The 21,132-nt window shown below is 42.0% G+C and overlaps 1 protein-coding gene across 2 annotated transcripts in view; it reads left to right on the top strand.

Moving 5' to 3' along the window:
* The window catches only part of lama2 (laminin, alpha 2), a 588,604-nt gene that overhangs the window by 502,663 nt on the left and 64,809 nt on the right, over nucleotides 1-21,132 (top strand). For both annotated transcript variants that reach the window (XM_041187590.1, XM_041187589.1), the window contains exons 47-51: nucleotides 7,780-7,939; nucleotides 10,383-10,507; nucleotides 18,096-18,258; nucleotides 18,371-18,515; nucleotides 18,601-18,739. In XM_041187590.1, coding sequence (XP_041043524.1) covers nucleotides 7,780-7,939; nucleotides 10,383-10,507; nucleotides 18,096-18,258; nucleotides 18,371-18,515; nucleotides 18,601-18,739 — 732 coding nt within the window. The remainder of the gene's footprint in view (nucleotides 1-7,779; nucleotides 7,940-10,382; nucleotides 10,508-18,095; nucleotides 18,259-18,370; nucleotides 18,516-18,600; nucleotides 18,740-21,132) is intronic.

Genomic DNA, 21,132 nt, shown 5'->3' with positions numbered 1-21,132 from the left:
TCTCTGCATGCCTGTCTTGTAGGTGATGGTACATAATTGCCAGCAGAAGCAATAAAGGTGCGAGCCAGGTACTCCACCTAGGCAGAACTCCATGTCTGTGAAGCTGCTAATTAGATGGTAAAGAGCAGATTGAGCTATGCAGTTCAGCAAGGTAATATTACTTGTTCCACAAGCCAGAGACTCACGTCACATAACTCCCAACTCTCCACCAGGCCTGTGACAAATGATGTGTGTCAAATGTCTGGAATCCAAATACTGTTAAATGTCTCAGCCATTAGGAATTGAAAGAGAGGTTGCAGAACCTTTTTCTTAGCAGATGCCCCATCTCCTTCTGGCCAGCCTGGGGTATTAAATGCCAATGGCCTTTGTATCGCTCTCTTTGGAGTTGGGCTGTACAGTATACAGTGGTTGTTAGTGGGTCCTCAGAGATAACGAGGTGTGAATTTTCCTGAAACTGCCAAGTAGCTTCTTTTGTTCAGGAGTCACAGAGAGACATAGGGCAGAATCATCTCAGATTTGCAGTGATGGTGTGGTGACGGGCAGGAAAAGGACATTTACCTGCCAGCTGCACTGGCAACTTTTCATGTCGTATCTTCCCAATCCCACATCATTATTAATGCATTAATTATGCATTCCCAGGAAACACACAATTTTAATAGTGGGTCAGCTCTCATTTGCCCGCCATAATAGCACCTCACCACTTTATCACATTGGGCTCCATGTCTCCATATTTAAAGTGCAGCCGTGCGCACACCTCTGTGCTTCAAGACCAGGCCTGCTGCATGAAAGACATGGCCCCGAAGGGCAAGAAGACTGCACCCCCTGATTTATTGACGCGTCCCTGGAATGTCTTTTGGATACCTTGGAGTCCAGCAGTGATGTCCTCTACCTTGCTCTGGCAAAGGCCAGCAAACACGGTGACATCTCCAGCATGGGAAGTGGTGGTCAGCACCAATATCCTGCAAATGAGGACAGCCACCTAGTGCCACAACAGGATGAATGGTCTCATCCGTTCCGCCAGGGTAAGTCACTCTTCTTATCACTCTCAACTCACACACTCTCAAACCCATTACACATCCACAGGGATCTCACACCTCAAGGGACAACATCACTAACTCTCACGCACACCCTCACATCTCCATTAGACTCATATCCTTCGAGCTTGCATCTTTATCCCACCCATAGCTCTGCTGACCACATAAACATTCCATGCAGTGCCATGTGTTCTGCACACACTCTCTCATGAAAGAGAAGCTGGCTCACACCAGTAGGGTCAGGTCCCAGACCAGGGGTGGAGTGGCCCACATTAGGCCCCTCCATAGGAGTATGCTATCGTACTCACTGGTGAGGACATGGACTGTCTGAGGTGATGGTGAGGTCGGTGTTGAACATTGTCATGAGTATCCTGTACCACATCTTCCGTCTCTCAATGCAAATGTGAGTGCTCTCTTTCCTGCTTTTGACTCTGCGGCCATGCACTAATTATCTCAACTTTGGTTCACGGGGAGCTCTGCCAAGTAACCAACACCCTCAGCCAGCCAGCCCCTCAGCTCCAGATCCTCACCTCCAGCCAAGAGGACTCCTCCTGCATTGAACAGCTAGAAATAAGCAACCTGGAAGACCTGTCACAACACTTAAACACACCCACCACCTGCAGGGAAACACACCTTGGTGGGGACCTAGATCTAGAGCATGCTGGGGTTCACAGTCTGGTGGTCACTGAACGGACACATGTCCGGAACAGGAGGAGGCAGACTCAGCTGAACTCCCTGGCACTTGGAGGACTTCTGGGGAAGAGACATCTGTGAGGTCCAAGTCAGATGTCGAGCCTCTGGATTTGGCCTTCCAACTCATCCTGGAGAGTCAGCAGAAAGCACAGGAACATCACGTAGAGCTGTTGGAAGCCCTCAATAGAGTGGCACACGAGGCAGAGGCATGCATCTGCTTGCTTACTGATGAAGTGGTGCCCATATGTGTGTGAATGAAGGTCTCCATGGGAAAGACAGTGAATGCCATGGAGACCCTGGTCCAGCAGAACATGGAGATGTGCACAGACCTGCACTTCATCATCGGTAGCCATGGGTAAGTTCCTACAATGGCAATACGAGGGGGAAACGAGAACCTCAACATTCCTCCAGGTGCTCCTTCCTCTTAAGGAGTCAGGCTGGGGCCCTAGGGCACCTGAGGGGAGGAGGAGCGGCAGCTGGACATCCCTAGGTTATTCATTCAGGAGTCTCAGAGGCTGTCCTCTCCCTCTGAGTCCCCTTTGCCTGTGAGCCCCTCAACCTCATCCTCTGTCACCGCAGAGGGAGCAGCTGGCCCACTGGAGGGTAGCCAAAGCAAGCTGGGGCCCTCAAGGCCTCAGATCTCCAGAGGACCCATGCAATAGTTATCAGAGGCAACAGGGCCAACAATTGTATAGGCTGTCTCCATGCTGCTGCAGATGTCAGGACAGCAGCTAAAGTCTAAGGCGCTCAAAAGTTAAGAAATTCTGGTCACAGTTGGTTACATGGGTGAATACATTTTGTCATGTTACAATCTGGAAATATATTCAGTTGAATAATGTGCAAATGTCTGGACAGCACCTAGAAAAAGTGGTAGGCCGAGAAAAGTTAAGAATTTCTGATCACAAGTGGTTGCATGCATGACCACATTTTATCACTTTTATAATCTGAAAATATATTCACTTTCATTGAATAATGTGTAATGGTGTCTTTCAGCTTCATTGACAGGCTTTGCGAGTCCTTCCATTGCATTCCCACCACCCAGCCCCTGACTAGCAATTCAGCTGCACACAGCCGGCCCATGAGTGATTCTGGAGGGAGAAGTGTTTGTATGTGTGTGTGACAGGGTCTTTTTGGATCCTCGTGTGATCACTCTCCCACACACACAGATCCTGCCTCCATCACACTCATCTCAATGCCCTGAGCATTTTCAATGGGGCTCGCTTTGAGTTGTCCACCTGAGCTGACCTGCATCTCCGCCCACCCATTGATCACACTCCCATGCAGCTTCTGATCTCACCCACCACGACTCTTGTTTCACTTTCGATTTAGTGAGCATGATGCGACTAACATTTTTCTTCTGGTCCCCTGTCCTTTCCCCTCCCCCAGTCACCTATTTCCTTTTACCCCATCACTGTTGACCCCCCTGGCATCACCTTCCGCCTCCCCTCTGTGACCTCCAGGCACAACCTTTTTCTTTCGGTGATGTCCAGGTGAACATGCACGTTCTCTTCCTTCCTGAAAATCCCACCCCCATCCACATTAACTTACCCAACCTCCTCCTCCTTCCCACTCCCAGTGTCTGCATCTGCCTCCGAGTCCTTACCAACCACCCTTGCAGTTCCTTCTACCTATATCATTGCACTGTCACCCTCCCACCGTACTGCCTCACTCTGCCCTCAGTTGTTCTCACCATTTTCTCCTGTGACCCCCATCCTCAGTTCCCTTCCCAGGAGGATGTCGTAGACTCAACAGAGCCCTCCCTTGCATGTTCACTTGGATATGCCTCCCCACTTCCGAACTCCTTCCTTCTTGGAACTCCTTCCCCTTTTGGAATTCCTTCTCCTTTTAGATCTCCTTCCAGCCACCGGGATTCTGCCACCCTCTTTGGAACTCCTTCCTCCCATTCTGGACTTCCCCACCCTCGGACTCCCCCCCCCCCCCCCCCCCCCCCCCGACCAACGGCCTGTTAGTTATCTGGACTCCCCCGTGCCTTACTTCTTCTGTCACCCTTCTCCGTCCCCTCTCCTGACTCCTTCCTCCCGCCTTACTTTTCCCCTATATAACTGTTTCCTCCACATTTATTTCTTCCTCCACCCTTACTCCTTGTCCTCTCTGGACTCCTCCTTCCTCTCCGGACTCCTTCCCCCTCCAAACTCTTTCTTTCCCTTACATCTTCCTCCTCCCTTACACCTACTTCCCCACTTGCCATGTTCTCCCCTGTTGCCCCTTCCTCCACCTGTACTCCCACCCCCCCAAACTCATCTGGCAACACCCTCCTAACTTCAACTTCTAAAACCTTAGTTCCCTTCTCTCAACCTTACCCCCCTGACGCCCTTGTTGACCCCATCCCAGCCTCACCCCCTCCCTCTCTTCCCCCCCCACACCCCCCCCTCCCCATCAGACATACCTTCCATTCCCAGTTGATCCTAGACCTTCCTCTCCCAATCACAGCTGGACCTTCCTCTCCACCCCCTTGACCATCATCCGTTGTGAACAAACCCTCAGTGGTGACTTTCCACCTTCCGTGAGCTGCTTCGCGGTGGAGCCATGTCCATGAGAATCCACGCAGCGTGTGATGGACATTCCTCTAAGGTCCTGTTGCTGTCGGGCTCCAGCATCTTTTGCTTCTTGTATGTCCACAGTGTGAGCAAGGCCCTGATAGTAAGCCCTGACTTCTAAATGTCTCACTTGTCAGGACGTGTTCTACACCGACAAGTTTTCCCGCCAACATGGGTGGATGATCTAGCTTCGGGGATGATTCCAGCGAGCTGGGCTTACAATGATATGCGGATGTATTACAATGAGGTTTCCAATGTCCGTTTGTGGGAAATGAGACCCGCAATGACAGGCAGAGCAGACGATTGCGAATTGGTTTCATGATGTCGTGTAACTGATTTTTGGCCTTTTCGTCACATTGTCCGCTCACACTGCCAAACGCGCCTGATGCCAGTGGGCACACAAAATTCCGCCCGTAAGTTCAGCCATTCTAAAGGTCCTTGTTCAGTTTTAAAATTTCAGAAATAGCAATGAGCATATCTATATATAATTTATAAAAATACACAGTGCGAGGTCTTAGTACCTCACATTGGGAACAAATCATCCACATTGCTGTTTGGATTGTAGTTTTGATTAAAAATAAAACAATGAATCAATAGAACCCATGGGTACATGTAAACCAGTCTGTTAGCAGTGAAATTTCACTGCCTTGTTTGAAATATTATGGCTTCAATTTTCATCCCTAAGTGGGATGAGTGGGAACAGGATAGTGGTGGACTCATGAAGCAGAACTGACCACACTGTTCCTGCTGCCTTTCCTCCCACCATCATTTTAATTGGAGCCTACAAATAGGAACCAAGGCTGCCTCACCCACCACACAATCCTCATGCCCCATCCATGCCACTTATGACCACCCACCCCCATGGCCCCTCATATCCTCCATGCCAACCTATACCATTTATAGGCCCTATTCCAACTTAATGCCAATTAATGCCAACCCATGCCCACCACCCACCACCCTGAGCTCTTACACCTTCCATGCCAATTCACCCAGTATCCACCATGAGTGGACCTCAGGACCCATGCTGAGATGAAATAAAATACAATTCTTAATTAATTTACTATTTTAAAAAAAAATTCTGATTTTTAAAAAAACATTCACTATATTTAACTTCCTCGAACTACTTAATCCCTTATGAAAACATGCATTTTTATTCATAGCCCCATTTCAAAGACTTTATAAGCAGTTGGATCTGTCAATCAAACTGTGAACCGATAGGCACCCCACAGTGATAATGATAGATTATGAAATCAGTCCTGCAGCACAAGTCTTGTAATGATAACCCTCAGGCTTATGTTAACAGAGTGAATGACGTGCACTGATTTTTAAAAAATTGCAGAAAGGGTTTTCAAAAGTGTAAAGACCAGGAGATTTAAATGCCTTGACATCTTGACAGTTCCCTTGACAGCTTCACAGGCCTCAGGGTCTACTCATGGTATACTCAGGGATTGTACTCAGGTCATTGTCCCCAGGAGTAATTATCTTGTACCTTTCAGTAAAACTGTGTCTTCCTTTGATCCCTAACAATCAACCACTCAGGCTCAATGCAGATGCTGGAAATCTGAAATGAAAACACAAAATGCTGGAAAAACTCAACAGGTTTTTTTTTAATTCATTCACGGGATGTGGGCTTAGCTGGCAGGGCCAGCATTTATTGGCCATCCTTAGTTGCCCTTGAGAAGGTGGTGGTGAGCTGCCTTCTTGAACCGCTGCAGTCCATGTGGTGTAGGTATACCCACAGTGCTCTTTGGGAGGGAGTTCCAGGATTTTGACCCAGTGACATTGAAGGAACAGTGATATATTTCCAAGTCAGGATGGTGAGTGACTTGGAGGGGAACTTCCAGGTGGCGGTGTTCCCATCTATCTGCTGCCTTTGTCCTTCTAGATAGTAGTGTCATGGGTTTGGAAGGTGCTGTCTTAGGAGGCTTGGTGAATTTCTGCAGTGCGTTTTGTAGAAGGTACACTCTGCTGTTACTGCGCATCAGTGGTGTAGGGAGTGAATGGCACCACATCCAAAAACAATCAAACAGGCTGCTTTGTCCTGCATAGTGTCAAGCTTCTTGAGTTTTGTGGGAGCTGCATTCATTGAGACAAGTGGGGAGTATTCCATCACACTCCTGACTTGTGCTTTGTCGATGGTGGACATGCTTTGGGGAGTCAGGAGGTGAATTATTCATCACAGGATTCCTAGCCTCTGACCTGCTCTTGTAGCCACAGTATTTATATGGCTAGTCCAGTTCTGTTTCTGGTCAATAGTAACCCCCAGGATGTTGATAGTGGGGGATTCAGTGATGGTAATGCCACTGAACATCAAGGGGTGATGGTTAGATTCTGTCTTGTTGGAGATGGTCATTGCCTGGCACTTGTTTCAAGTCCATATGACTTTTCTTCAAAGCTCTGAAGAGGAGTCTTACGGACTCGAACCATTAGCTCTGTTTCTCTCTCCACAGATGCTGCCAGACCTGCTGAGTCTTTCCAGAATTTTCTGTTTTCACCCTGGCTCGCTGTCAGGCAGACTGCTGGGCAGGTCACATAACCCATACATTTACCCTAAATTTAAAGATACAGTCCCAAAATATAATAACCTTATAAATCTCACAATTGGAACAATGTAGGTGATCCTTGTATTTTCATATGTCTAAGCAAAGTGGTTAATATAAGCCCAACTAAGGATTAGAAAAGATTCCATTGCACCCAGCTTGTTCAGAGAACAGTGTTTTGGAGGATTTAAAAATTGCTCCACTGGGTACAGAGGAGATTTACAAGGATGTTGCCAGGAATGGAGAACTTTATCTAGGAGAAAAGGTTGGATAAGCTAGAGAATGTTTTTTACTTTGGAACCGAGGAAACTGAGAGGACGTTTAATGAGGTGTATTAAGTGAGGAACCTAGATAGAGTGAACAGGAAGAATCTATTTCCCTCAGCAGGGAGGTCAATAACTATGGAACATAGATTTAAAGCAAAAACGAGTTGAGGGGAGATTCTTTTCACCCAGAGGGCGGTCAGGGTCAGGAACTGAAAGGGTGGGAGAAGCAGATGCTCTCATCTCTTGGATGTGCATTTGAAGTGCCATACCCCACAGGGCCATGGACCAAGAGCTGTAAAGTGCAAACTGGCTCGATAGCTCCTTTTCGGCCAGCGTAGACATGAATGGTTGAAATGGCCTCCTTCATTGACAAAAATTTTCTGTATTTCTATGTAAAAGTATGAGAAAAGAAGTTAAGCAAGGGGATGATTTTTAAAAATCCTCACATTGTTCGTTTCATATTCTAGTGCCCTAGTATTAACTCTTTATTTTCGCTATCACAATAATTATTTTCTTACCTTCATCTTCCTACGATGAAAAGAATATTATACATTGGCTATTGAAGCTTGCAGCAAAAATTAAATTTCATTTGAAATAAATTTAATTTTATTCTGCAATGTCCCATCTTCAATTATCTCTTAATTTGTAAACTACAACAGTAATTGATCATCTTTTTTTATTAAAAAAGGTTTAGAAGAAATGGTACAGTTTCTGTACGTGCGCTAGATGGTCCAAGGGCAAGCATCATGCCAACCACATATAGTGCAGTATCACCTGAAGGCTATACAATTCTTGATGTGGATGAAAATGCTTACCTGTTTGTTGGTGGTCTAACAGGAGAAGTGAAGGTATGGTATAACATTTATTCAAGAATATGGTTCTTTGATCTATCATATTAATGATATAGCAGAAATATCATCAAAGACCAATTTGCATATATGATCTGTTCTTTAAGTGGTAGATATATTTATTTAAAAGATTACGTTTTTCGTTACATAACTAGATCATTTAATAAGCAGTAAGGAGCAGAAAGAATTGCATTCATAAGGCATTTTTCACGACATCAGGACATCCCAAAGCACTATTCAGCCAATGAAGTACTGTTCTTCACAGTGTAGTCATTATTGTAATGTAGGAACGTGGCAACCAATCTATACACAAGGTACCCAAAATAACAATTTGGTAATGACTACATTATCTATTGCAGTGTATTGTTTAAGGAATAAATATTGGCCAGGACAGGATGGAAAACTCACCTGCTCTTCCTCAATATCATACCATCCACACATCCAGCTGAGGGTACAGACAGGGTCTAGGTTTAATATCTGAAAGCAGCAGCTCCAACAGTGCAGCAGTCCCTCAACCTTAATTGGAGTGTCAGTCTAAATTTTGTGCTCAAACCTCTGCAGAATTGAGTACACAACCTTCTGACCCAGAGGCAAGAGTACTAAACATTGAGTTACAACTGACACTATTCTGTATCAGGTCTTTAAGAATTAGTATTCTTGAATATTATTGACAATTTGATTGCATTGTTTCATGGAGCACTTTTTTTTATTTAGGCTAGGCCAGCATCTATTGCCCATCCCTAATTTCCCTTGAGAAGGTAGTGGTGGCTTCTTCAACTGCTCCAGTCCATGTGTTGTAGGTCCACTGTTCTGTAGCAGTTTGATACACCTGAGTGGCGTGGAGTCACGTGTAGGCCAGACCAAGTAAGGATGGCTAATGCCCTAAAGGGCATTAGTGAGCCAGATGGGTCTCTGGATTACTAGTTCAGTGACACTGCCACTACGTCGCCTTTTTTCCAATGCTGTTGTGAATGATGCTGATGTGATATGAAGCCAGGCATTTCTCAATTGGAAAGGGAAATAGAGGGAAGTCATTGGAAAAATCCAAACTACTGTCACCTCTGGATCACTGTTATGCTACCTCATAACCAACTTTGCAAAGCAACATTGATGAATATATGACTGAAGGTCTATCACCAACAAATCAAATGCATGACACAGGTGACAAGGGAAGGTCTGAAAAATAATTGAAAATGAAGGGAAGTCTTTCTTACAATTCAGACTATTTTCCCAACATGTGTTCTCATGTTCACAAATAGAAGCAATTTCCACAAGCAGACACATTATTCATTGCAGTTCCTAGGTTTAACAGTGAATGGCTAATTGTGCTAAATGACATATTAGAGAAAATGTACAATGCTCATCAAATTCTCCAATGTCCTTCATAGAAAAAATGTGAAAAATAACTTTGCTAGAACAATGCAAATGGTATAAAACTACCACCTCAAAAGTATTTATTTTAGTCTTTTTTTGCCTTTTTACTTCTGTGTGATATTTCAGCACAACATTTAATATCAATTGGGCTGAAACAAGTCCACATGAAACTAATATACATTTTTTCAGGAAAAAATTCTAGCAGAGTTGAGGTACAGATCAAGCATGATCTAACTAAATGCCAGAGGACCCTTGAGTTGATTGGCATATTCCTATTCCTCTGTAAACTCAAAAGTGAAAAAACACTTGCACGTGAAACTTCAGCTCTATACAAAGCCCACAAAACCCTCTTGATATTAACAATAGGCACATGAAGCACTTAAATATGATACAAGATAGTGGATGTTAAGTAGTAAATATTTTGAGTACAGTCCATCTTGGAAACTGTGGCGGATTCTTATTATTTTGCCTGAGCTGCTAAGATTTTGACATTTGAGGATTAGTGCAAGTGGCACTTGATGCGATAGTCACCTCTCTCCATTCTGCCTAGGTAGTTTCTTTGGATGGCCTCTTTCCTTGCATCTGAACGAGGTCCTCCTTTCTTCAAGTGATATAGACCAGCAGCATTTTGACTGATTCTTCTGAAAATGTTGCGGATCCGCAACCTACAGGCCAACAGTTTTTTCTAATTAGCCATTCTGCCTACCACAAAAATAAAGTGGTTGGTAATGATGTCTGACGCTTTAGACCATAACACCTTTGTGTTTAGGTTTTTAAATTTGGAGGACCATGCCATTTTTCATAAACCAATGACAAACTTCTATTTGGAGACAGTTTTACTGATGGGCATGTCTTTCTTTCTCAAGTTGATTCGACCCCCATTTTCTTAGAGCACCATAGAGGAAAAAAATAGCTAATGGATCAGTTGGATGCATCTTACATATCGCTCTACTCAAAATCTCTGCTTGTAACTGGAATCACAGTATATGTGCTGGCAAAAAAAATCGCAAATAATAAAATCGGTTGCATCGGTATTGTAATTAAAGCTCTTTTTCTTAAATCCTTTAAGAAATCAGATGTGGTCAAAACAACCACTTTCTCTGGCTGTATGGGAGAAACTTATTTGGATCGTAAACCTATTGGATTATGGAATTACAGAGACAGACAGGGAGAATGCAAAGGCTGTGTTGTGAGGTATGTATTCCTAGCTTTTCTAAGTAAAGCTTCCAGTCCCAGGACAAGCATCACTTCAATTTATTCCATTTTGATTTGGGATAAAAAGGGATAATTTTCTGACTTTGCATTCCTGATTAGGAGCTTCACCCACCAGGTTACAATAGCATAGTGGTAATATTACTGTATGTGTAAAGCAGATGCCTGGATTAATGCTCTGGAATCATGGTATCAAATCCCACCATGGCAATTGGGGAATTTAAATACAATTAATAAATCTGGAATAAAATGCTAGTCTCATTAATAGTAATCATGGGAAGTACTGGATTGTAATTGAAAACCCATCTGGTTCACTGATGTGCCTAGTCTACATGTGACTTCAGACACATGGCTCTTGACTGCTTTGGAAATGACCTAATAAACCACTCAGTTCAAGGATGATAAGGGTTTGGGCAATAAATGCAGGCCTTGTCTGAATGAATTTAAAAAGTATCAGAAAGTCATATCTGACATGATTTCCAAATGAGTGGAACTTTCTGCTAGGGGCATTACATTGCAAAATTATTACTAAAATGTAATTCCACTCTCCCAGTGGAGAGCCTATATTCGCTTTTTGTATAGCTACAATTGTAGCCCCAATTTCCAACTCCATTTGTTCCATATCATCCCTGTGCTGGCTCTCTGAAAGAGCTATCCAATTAGTCCCATTCCTCTGCTCTTTTGTTATAGCCCAGGATTTTTTTCCCCATTTCAACTATATATCCAGTTATATTTTGCAAGTTATTATTTAATCTACTTCCATCATCCTTTCAGGCAGTACATTCCAGCTCATAACAACTCACTGTGCAAAAACATTTTTTTCTCATCTCTCACCTGATTCTTTTGCCAATTATTTTAAATTTGTGCCACTAATTACCAACCCTCCTTCCAGCAGAAATAGCTTGTGCTTCTTTACTTGATGGACACCACTCATGATTTTTGAGCACCTCAAATTAAATGTCCTCTTAAAATTCTCCGCTGTAAGGAGAACAATCCCAACTTTTCTAGCCTCATCATATTACTAGAGTCTGCCATCCCTGATATCATTTCAGTAAAGCTTTCTGCCCCCATTCTAATGCCTTAATATGTTTCCTGAAGTGTGCCTCCAGAATTGAATATAAAACTCAACTGAGACCTAACTAACTTTTGTAATCTATCCTCTCTTATCATCTAATGGTGGAACATATTTTGGAACAAAATAGCAAATGTTTAAAAGTTTTACTTTATTCAGGGACTACCCTATCTCATTCCATGTGTAATGTGCACTTCTCCTATTTTCATTTACAGTAATTAGATTCAGGTTTAATAATTCACAAATTAGAGGTTTTGCACATCCTTCTTGTAATTGTTGGAGAAATAAAATGCAAACTTATTTGTAAGATATTCCTTTGCTGCTATTTAAGGAAAATGGGTTAACATCAACATTTTGCATTTAATATATGTGTATTTAAAGCAACAAAAATTCCCATAGTGCTTTCTACAGACATAACCAAGAAATGGATGCCAAGCTAAGGAAGGAAACACTAGGAAAGGTGTCAGAAATCTTGGTCAAAGAGATAGGCCTTAATCTCCTGGTCGGCATGCGGGGGCGGGCCCCACTTGCCAACACGTAAAATGGCACACGGTGACTTCAAGCATGTGTCCTGACGTCACTGCACGTCATTCCGATTTTCAATTTGGTGGGCGAGTACTGGAGTTGGCTTCAGAAAAAAATTCTAGCAGAGTTGAGGTACAGATCAAGCATGATCTAACTAAATGCCAGAGGAGCCTTGAGCGGTTGAATGGCGTATTCCTATTCCTCTGTAAACTCATAAGTGAAAAAACACTTGCATGTGAAACTTCAGCTCTATACAATGCCTACAAAAACCTCTTGATGTTAATAATAGGCTCATGAAGCACTTAAATATCCATACAAGATAGTGGATGTTAAGTAGCAAATATTTTGAGTACAGTCCATCTTGGAAAGTGTGACTTCATGGGGTCCAGAGTTAATGTTGACGACTCCCAAGGCAACTCGTTCCCGACTGTATACTACTATGCCACCGCCTTGGTGGGTCTGGCCTGTTGATGGGACAGTATGTACCCAGGGATGGTGGTGGTTATGTCTGGGACATTGTCTGTAAGGTATGATTCTGTGCGTATGACTATGTCAGGCTGTTGCCTGAGTAGGTTGTAGGACAGCTCCTCCAATTTTAGCACAAGCCCCCAGATGTTAGTAAGGAGGACTTCGCAGGTTTAATGGGGCTGAGTATGCCATTGTCATTCCTGGTGCCTAGGTCAATGCTGGATGGTCCATCTGGTTTAATTGCTTTTAGACTTTGTAGCGGTTTGATCCAATTGACTGGCTTTTAAGAGGGCATTTAAGAGTCACCCACATTGCTGCTGCTGCTTGTTTTCGCTTTTAGACATTACTGACCTTTTACTCTGCTATTAACACCTACTATGGGTCAATGCTTTGTTTCTTTACTACCACCACTCTCTTGCTTCTTGTTTGATGATACCTTTATCATTTATTCTGCCCCTCCCTCTAACCTACACAGACCTTCTCTCTTGCTTCACTGGACCCTCTCCCCTTTTTTCAACAGCATAAAATCCATCACATTTCTATCTCTTCAGTTCCGAAGAAGAGTCATATTGGACTCAAAACGTTAACTCTCTTTCTCTCACCACAATTTTATTTTGTTCTTTCATGGGATATAGGTTTCGCTGGCTAAGCCAGCATTTATTGTCCATCTCTAATTGGCCTTGAGAATATGGTGATGAGCTGCCTTTTTGAACCACTGCAGTGCAGATGCTGCCATAGCTGCTGTGTTTTCCCAGCACTTTTGTTTTTCTTACAACTGAGTGGCTTACTATGCTATTTCTGAGGGCAGGTAAAAGTCAGCCGCATTACTGTAGGTCTGAAAGCACATATAGGTGAGACCAGGTAAGGATGGCAGATATCCTTTCCTGAAGGCTATTATTGAACCAGATGACTTTTTAAAGCAACCTGGTAGTTTCACAGTCACCATTACTGATAGTGGGTGAATCATCTTCTCGTGTCAAGGGTTCAGAAGCTTTTAACTTCAGATTTATTTTATTAATTGAATTTAAATTCCCCAGCTGCAATGATGGGATTTGAACTCATATCTCCAGATAATTATTCCAGGCCTCTGGATTACTAATCCAGTAACATATCCACTATGTTACCATATCCACAAACACATTCTCACAATAGAGGAGTTCAAACCCACATCAGTGACTAGACTGGATCTCAAATACAGCAGCGTGGACTCTTTGTCCATGCTACCACTTCAAGTGGGCTGCACTGAGTTGCTGCTTGAATGCACAGAGCATGAAGCTGAGATTTTGGGGAATGAGGGGATTGTAAGGGTTAATCTCTCTCTGAAGTCTAGTTTTTGTTTACATTAGTAGTTAACTAAAAATTACTCTTTAAGTTAAGTGGTAAACCAAGTAACTTCCAGTCTTAAACAGGGATATGCAAGCTCTCTGAGAGCAGCTGTAACTAATTAGTTAGGTAGCTAGCTTAGCTTTAGCAGAGCTGACTCATCATTTTTTTCAGATAGCTTTGGATTATTAGATTAGAAGTAGGTTCTGGTTCATGAGGCACTGATACCGGTGCTGGGGAAAATAGGGTCTGTACCATTGGGATGGACTTCACTTGAATCATGCTTGGAACAGTGTTCCAATGAGTCATATAACAAGGGAAATAGAGAGGGCTTTAAACTAGATAGAGGGGAGCAGGGATCATGCGGGGGAAGATTGAGTAAATTAAAGGGAAATGACAAGGCAATAGACCAAAGTAGCAATAAAGGTTATGATAACCATAGTATGGCAGGATGGAACAGTGATTATAAGGTTATGAGTGTGCCAGGAGACAAGGTCAGGGTTTACGACAATAGTAAAAAATAATTGAATTAAGGGCTCTATATCTGAATGCCCATAGCATTCTCAATAAAACAGCTGAATTGTCAGCTGAAATAGAATGACCTGATAGCCATTACAGAGACGTGGCTACAAGGAAACCAAACCTGATACCTGAACATCCATGAGTACATGACATTCAGAAAGAATAGGAAGCTGGGAAAAGGCAGTGGGGTAACTCTGTTAATTAACAACGGCATTAGTACTGTAGCAAGAGATGACCTTGATTCTAAAGATCAAGACGTAGGATCAGTTTGGGTAATACTAAGAAATAGCAAGGGGCACAAAGCATTGGTGGGAGTTGCTTATAGGCCACCAAACAGCAGTGATAATGTAAATCACCATATAAATCAGGAAAATAAAGGTGCATATAACAAGGGTAATATAGTAATCATGGGAGATTTCAATCTACATGTAGACTGGGTAAACCTAATTAGTACTAATGTTGTAGAGGATGAATGTATGCAAGATGGTTTTTTTAGAGCAGTACATGGAAGAGCCAACTAGGGAACAAGCTATTTTAGATTTAGTATTGTGCAATAAGAAAGGGATAATTAATAATCTTGTTGTAAAAGAGCCTTTAGGAAAGAGTAAGCATAATATGATAGAATTTAACATTAAGTTCGGAAGTGATGTAGTTCAATCAGAAACTAGCATCTTGAATCTAAACAAAGGATGCTTTGAAGGTATGAAGGGCAAATTGGCTATGGTGGTTTTGGAAACTAAGTTAAAAGGTGTGATGGTAGACAGGCAATGGCTAAAATTTAAAGAACTAAACCATAGTTTACAACAAAAATATATTCCTTTAATGCATAAAAACCCAGCAAGTAAAGTGTTCCAACCATGGCTAACGAAAAAAAATTCAAGGTTTGTATTGGATCAAAGGAAGAGTTGTATAAAGTTGCCAAAAAAAGCTAAGCCTGAGGATTGGGAGAATATTAGAATTCTGCAAAGGAGTACCAAGAAAATATTAATAAGGGGAAAATAGACTATGCGAGTAAACTAGCAGGAAACAGAAAAATGGACTGTAAAGGCTTCTGTTGGTATGTAAAAAGGAAAAGATTAGCAAAATCAAATGTGGGCCCATTACAAGTGGAGTCAGGAGAATTCATGAACCAAAACATAAAAATGCTGGAAAAACACAGCAGGTTTGACAACATCTGTGGAGAGAAAAACAGAGTTAACGTTTCGAGTCCATATGACTCTACTTCAGAGCTGACTTGGACAGCTTGGACAGGGCAGATCAGACTCTTCTTCTTCTTCATATGCTTTCATCAGGAGAATTTATAATGGGGATTAAAGAAGCGGCAGAGAAACTAAACAAATGTCTGTTTTCATGGAGGAAAAACCTCCCAGAAATAATGGAGAATCAAGGGACTAGTGTAAATGAGGAACTCCAAGATATTAATAGTATTTTTTTAAAATAGTGCTAGGGAAATTAATGGACCTAAAGAGATAAATCCCCCGGACCTGATTGTTGAAAGAGGTAGCTTTAGAGATAGTATGGAAAATGCTAGAATCTATAATAAAGGATGTAATAACAGGACACTTAGAAAATGTTGGTAGCATTGAGCAGAGTCAGCATGGATTTATGAAAGGGAAATCATGTTTGACAAACCTGTTAGAGTTTTTTGAAGATGTAACTAGCAGTGTAGATAAGGGGGAATCGGTGGGTGTGCTATATTAGATTTTCAGAAAGCTTTTGATAAGGTCCCACACAAGAGATTAGTAAACCAACTTTGACCAAATGGGATTTGGTGGGGGCGGGTAAACTGGCATGGATTGAAAACTGGTTAATGGACAGAAAACAGTGAGTAGGAAAAATGGGTCATTTTCAGGTTGGCAGGCAGTGACTAGTGGGGAACTGCAAGGATCAGTGCTTAGGCCCCAGCTGTTTACAATCTATATCAATGATTTGGATGTGGGGATTAAATGTAATATTTCCAAGTTTGCAGTTAACACAAAACTGGGCGGAAGTGTGAGATATGAGGAAGATGCAAAGACACTTCAAGGGGATTTGGAGAGGCTAAATAAGTGGGCAAATATTTGGCAGATGGAATACAATGTGGAGAAATGTAAGGTTGTCAACTTTGGTAGGAAAAACAGAAATACAGGGTGTTTCTTAAATGGTGAGAGGCTGGGTATTGTTGAACTTCAACTTGGGTGTCTTTGTTCATGAGTCACTGAAAGCTAACATGCAGGTACGGCAAGCAATTAAGAAGGCAAATGGTATGTTGGTCTTTATTGCAAGAGGATTTGCCATATGGGAATAAAGATGTCTTACTACAATAATACAGAGCATTGGTGAGACCGCACCTGGAGTATTGTGCAATTTTGGCCTTACCTATATACTTACCAGACAGGGAGTGCAGCCAAGGTTCACTAGGCTAATTCCTGGGATGGAGGTATTGTCCAGTGAGGAAAGATTAAATAGACTGGGCCTTAATTCTCTGGAGTATAGAAGAATGAGAGGTGATCTCATTCAAACATACAAAATTCTTGCAGGGCTTGACAAAGTAGATGCAGGAAGAATGTTTCTCCAGGGGACACAGTCTTAGAATAAGGGGCAGGCCGTTTAGGACTGAGATAGGGAGGAATTTCTTCATTCAAGATGGTGAACCTTTGGAATTCTCTGCTCCAGAGGGCTGTGGAGGCTCAGTCGTTGAGTATGTTCAAAGCTGAGATTGATAGATTTCTACACATTTAAAAGCATCAAGAGATACAGGGATAGTGCAGGAAAATGATGTTGAAGTAGATTAGCCATGATCTCATTGAATGGGGGAGTGGACTCAAAGGGCTGAATGGCCTACTCCTCCTATTTCTTATATTCTTTTGTTCTCATGAAATGATTGTTGGGACATTAATATTATGGAAATAGAAGTAGACCATCTTTGTGATAGGAAGCCAAGGTGGAATCTAGAGGTGTGGGGCAGGTAGAGAAACTATTACAGGAGATGCCTGGGTATTAATTGAATAGGTAAAAGTGGGGCCGGACAGAATTGGACAACAGAGGGAAGACATTAGAGGATAATGGTGTAATTGATTATGTTAAAGCCTGCAGAGAAGTTGAGTAGAACATGATGGAATATGCATTTGCCAATGATGTGCATGACTTTGGTTAGGCTTTGGAAAAGAAAGGGAGGTTGGAGGTGGTGCAATAGCTAGCAAGGGCAGAGAGGTCAAGGGTGGTATTTTGAGGAGAGTTGTAACAATGTTTTTCACAGTGAGAGGTACAGTGCCTGAGGAGAAAGGATCAAAACACCTGAATTCTAATAGTGGACAAAGGAATATCATATGCATTTCTTAACCATTAGTGTGTATATTTTGTCAGCATGGTTTTGTGGCTCAGTGGATAGCACTCCTGCCTTTGAACTGGACTTATTAGCCACGGAGGGAATGTTCATGACATAGTTCCGCAGGTTGATAATTAGATGATTGATCCTTACTATGTTTCCCTGCTATACCTTGAAGGGAAGAGTGTGTGCATGACAATATGAAACAGACAAGAACTTTACCAACACAATATCTTAGGTTTATGTAACTATTGTAGATCTTTTAAAGCTCTCAGGTGACTTTACCTGTGAAAATTTTAAATGAAATTATGTTAATATTATTAATAAAATTCTCTGTTTCCCCCTTTTTAAAGTCCACAACCCACTGACACTGAAGGCACAGTACAGTTTGATGGAGAAGGTTATGCAGCTGTTGGTCGACCAACTCGCTGGAATCCAAATATGTCAGCGATCATATTCAAATTCAGGACTTTTACTTCAGATGCACTGCTCATGTACCTTGCCACAAAGGATCTGGTAAATGCAGTGTCAATACATTGAAAACAAACTATTTTTCAGTTCTCATGTTTGAGCAGAAATCCACTGATTATTTTTTTGTCTATTTTTATATGTTCCTAAATTTTAATAGAGAGATTTCATGAGCGTTGAACTGACTGATGGGCGAATAAAGGTTAGTTATGACCTTGGCTCAGGTGCAGCTAATGTCACCAGTAGAGGACGCCACAATGATGGGAAATGGAAAACTTTCACCTTATCAAGAATTCTGAAACAAGGTGTGCTTTTTACAGTAATATTTTCACTACACAAAAGCATTCTGATTACATTTGATAATTAACCAAATATTTTCTGTTTTGGCAGCAAATATTTCCATACGTGATACAACAAGCAATAAAGAAGAAAACCTGGTCATAATTTCCTCAGGAACGAACTTTGGTCTCAATCTGAAATCTAGTGAGAAGATATATTTTGGTGGTTTGCCTCTCTTACAAAATTTAAGGTACATCTTTCTGCAGTAATACATTTTTGATGATGAGTTGTACATATTCTTGCTTCCTGAAATAGAAAAAAAACCATAGAACAGAAAGAAGTCATTTAGCCCATCATGTCTGCACTAGCCAAAAGTAGAGAAAAAAAAAACTAGCCGCTCATTTTTAATCCCACTTTCCAAACTTCCAACTTTTCACTTACAACCAAAAGGTTGTGCTTGTTTAATTTGTGACAAGTATATGCATACTCAGTATATATACATTTAGTGTTATGGCAATCTAATGGTTATGGTACTAAGCTGAAATCCCAGAGATTATGGGCAGATTTTTTTCCCCTGTTGGTGGGGGTGGGGGGGTGGGGGAGTTCAGGAGCCGGTGCGTGGAGGCACGCCTCCGCTCGGTGCCCCCAATTGGGGGTGCGCCGCCATTTTGCATGGGCGGGCCAATTAAGGCCTGCCCAGCGTGACATCCGCAAGGAAATGCTATGTGCTCCCTGTGCGGACAGGGGGGATTCCCTGAGCCGGCGCATGCACACGTAAGAGCATACTCACGTTCCTGAAGCTAAGTGCTGCCTCAGGGAGATCGGCTCCACATTAAAAAATGTTAAAAACAGGAAAAAAAAATTCCCTGATGTGTCTCCTCATGTGACGCTGTCACATAAGTTGGGACATGTCCATCACTTTCCGTTACACTTTTATTAAATTTTTAAAAACCTACATGAAACCTCATCCCGCCCATGGATGAGGTTTTGTCCTTTTTCCAAGGTCCGCCAGGGTTCCCGGCCTGCCCGCCAACCTTAAGGTTGGACAGGCAGGTCCACTAATTACGTCAATTACTTTGTCAATGGCCTCAGTAGGCCGTTGACAGGTCAGCGGATGCACAGTTAATTCGGCTGAGCTTCCGCCAATCTGAAAATGGAAATGACATGGAGTGATGTCGGGAGTTCTGCCCAATGTCATCCCACATCATTTTACATGTTGGCGAGCGGGTTCCGCCCCCCAGCCCCCGCTCACCAACCGGGAAATCCTGGGCCATAAATCCCACCATGCCAAATCTGCTGATTTATGGCCTGACATCAAGAAAATAACCATCACATGTGCTAGAAAGGACCAGGTATGCCCTCTTCCTCCATTCTGCCCAGGGCGAATGTCAGACTTCTCTGATGGTCTCAGAAGGTGGAGTTCATGATACTCTGGAAAACCACTTGGGGAAGGATAGAACGGACTCAATCTTTGCACTTATTTGCAGAGGTACATATTACAAATATGTATTTTCTAACCTAACCACCAGTTTCAGTCTATTCCTATTTATAAAAGCACAATAAATCCCTAATTAATACCACCACTTGCAAACAATCAAATATCGTTACCATAGTTAACAGATTTCCTTCTCTCTTTAAATAAAAATTAAAGTTTATATGTACAAAAAAAATTTCAAAACAAATTAAATCAAAAACCTCTATATTCCGTACAAAGCGTTACATTGGGATGCCCCTTTTCTAGGATCCCTAACAATTGTTTTGTATGTGCATTTATTTTCATTTTAAAATCTGACAGTCGATGAATGGCATTCACTCATTTAATTTTAGAGATTCCCTGCTTTTTCAGCTTTTGTTTCAAGCCAGCTAGGTTAATCCATAACCTTTTCTTACTCAAACTTTATGTAGGGTGTATATTACACTACAAAGAATAATTATCTATATAACATTCAATGGATATACCACCTTCAGTAAGCTCATTGTACAGAATCTCACTTAAAATAATTGACAAATAGAATAGAATTCCCTATCCACTGTAAAAGAGCCAGCAATTCTGCAGCCAGGGTACTCTTAACAACCCTTCTTATTTTCTTAGCTTCCCAAGCTAAAGACAACATTTCCCATTCCCACCCATCAGAAGTATTATGAAACCAGTTGCACTAGAATACCTATCAGGAAGATTACCATGTGAAACATTGTTTGAAGTGACTAACTTCATCTTCTTTTGGTCACCTAAGGAAGGGAACTTAAATACATAATTATCCAGATTTACTTGTCTTAATGTTTTATTTGTCTGTAGACATTCTCTACTTTAGGGTGTTTCATTGTAGTGCTTAATTTTAACATATCAAAACTCACACCTGGTCTAGCCTGAGAGCACACCCAATGCAACTGTAGTTAACTAAGTTAAACTTTGCAATTGCTCTGTCTCTTTGTTAGATATGACATCATCTTTCTGTGATGAACTAGTATGGTTAACTACGATGGGGTAGTACTTTCTAAATAGGATTGTTGATTTAATGTTATTCCATATTTAATTGTCCTTCTAGAGTAGGATGACTATTACACAGCGCAGAAGGCAATTTAGGACTTTTCCCATAGACTAATTGATCGGGACTAGACCCTTCAACCATTTTGAAATCTGGC

The sequence above is a fragment of the Carcharodon carcharias genome, chromosome 5 (genome assembly GCF_017639515.1).
Source record: "Carcharodon carcharias isolate sCarCar2 chromosome 5, sCarCar2.pri, whole genome shotgun sequence".
NCBI classification, from domain to species: Eukaryota; Metazoa; Chordata; class Chondrichthyes; order Lamniformes; family Lamnidae; genus Carcharodon; species Carcharodon carcharias.
Note: the sequence above shows the minus strand (reverse complement) of the source record. Positions and strands in the feature narration are given on the sequence as shown.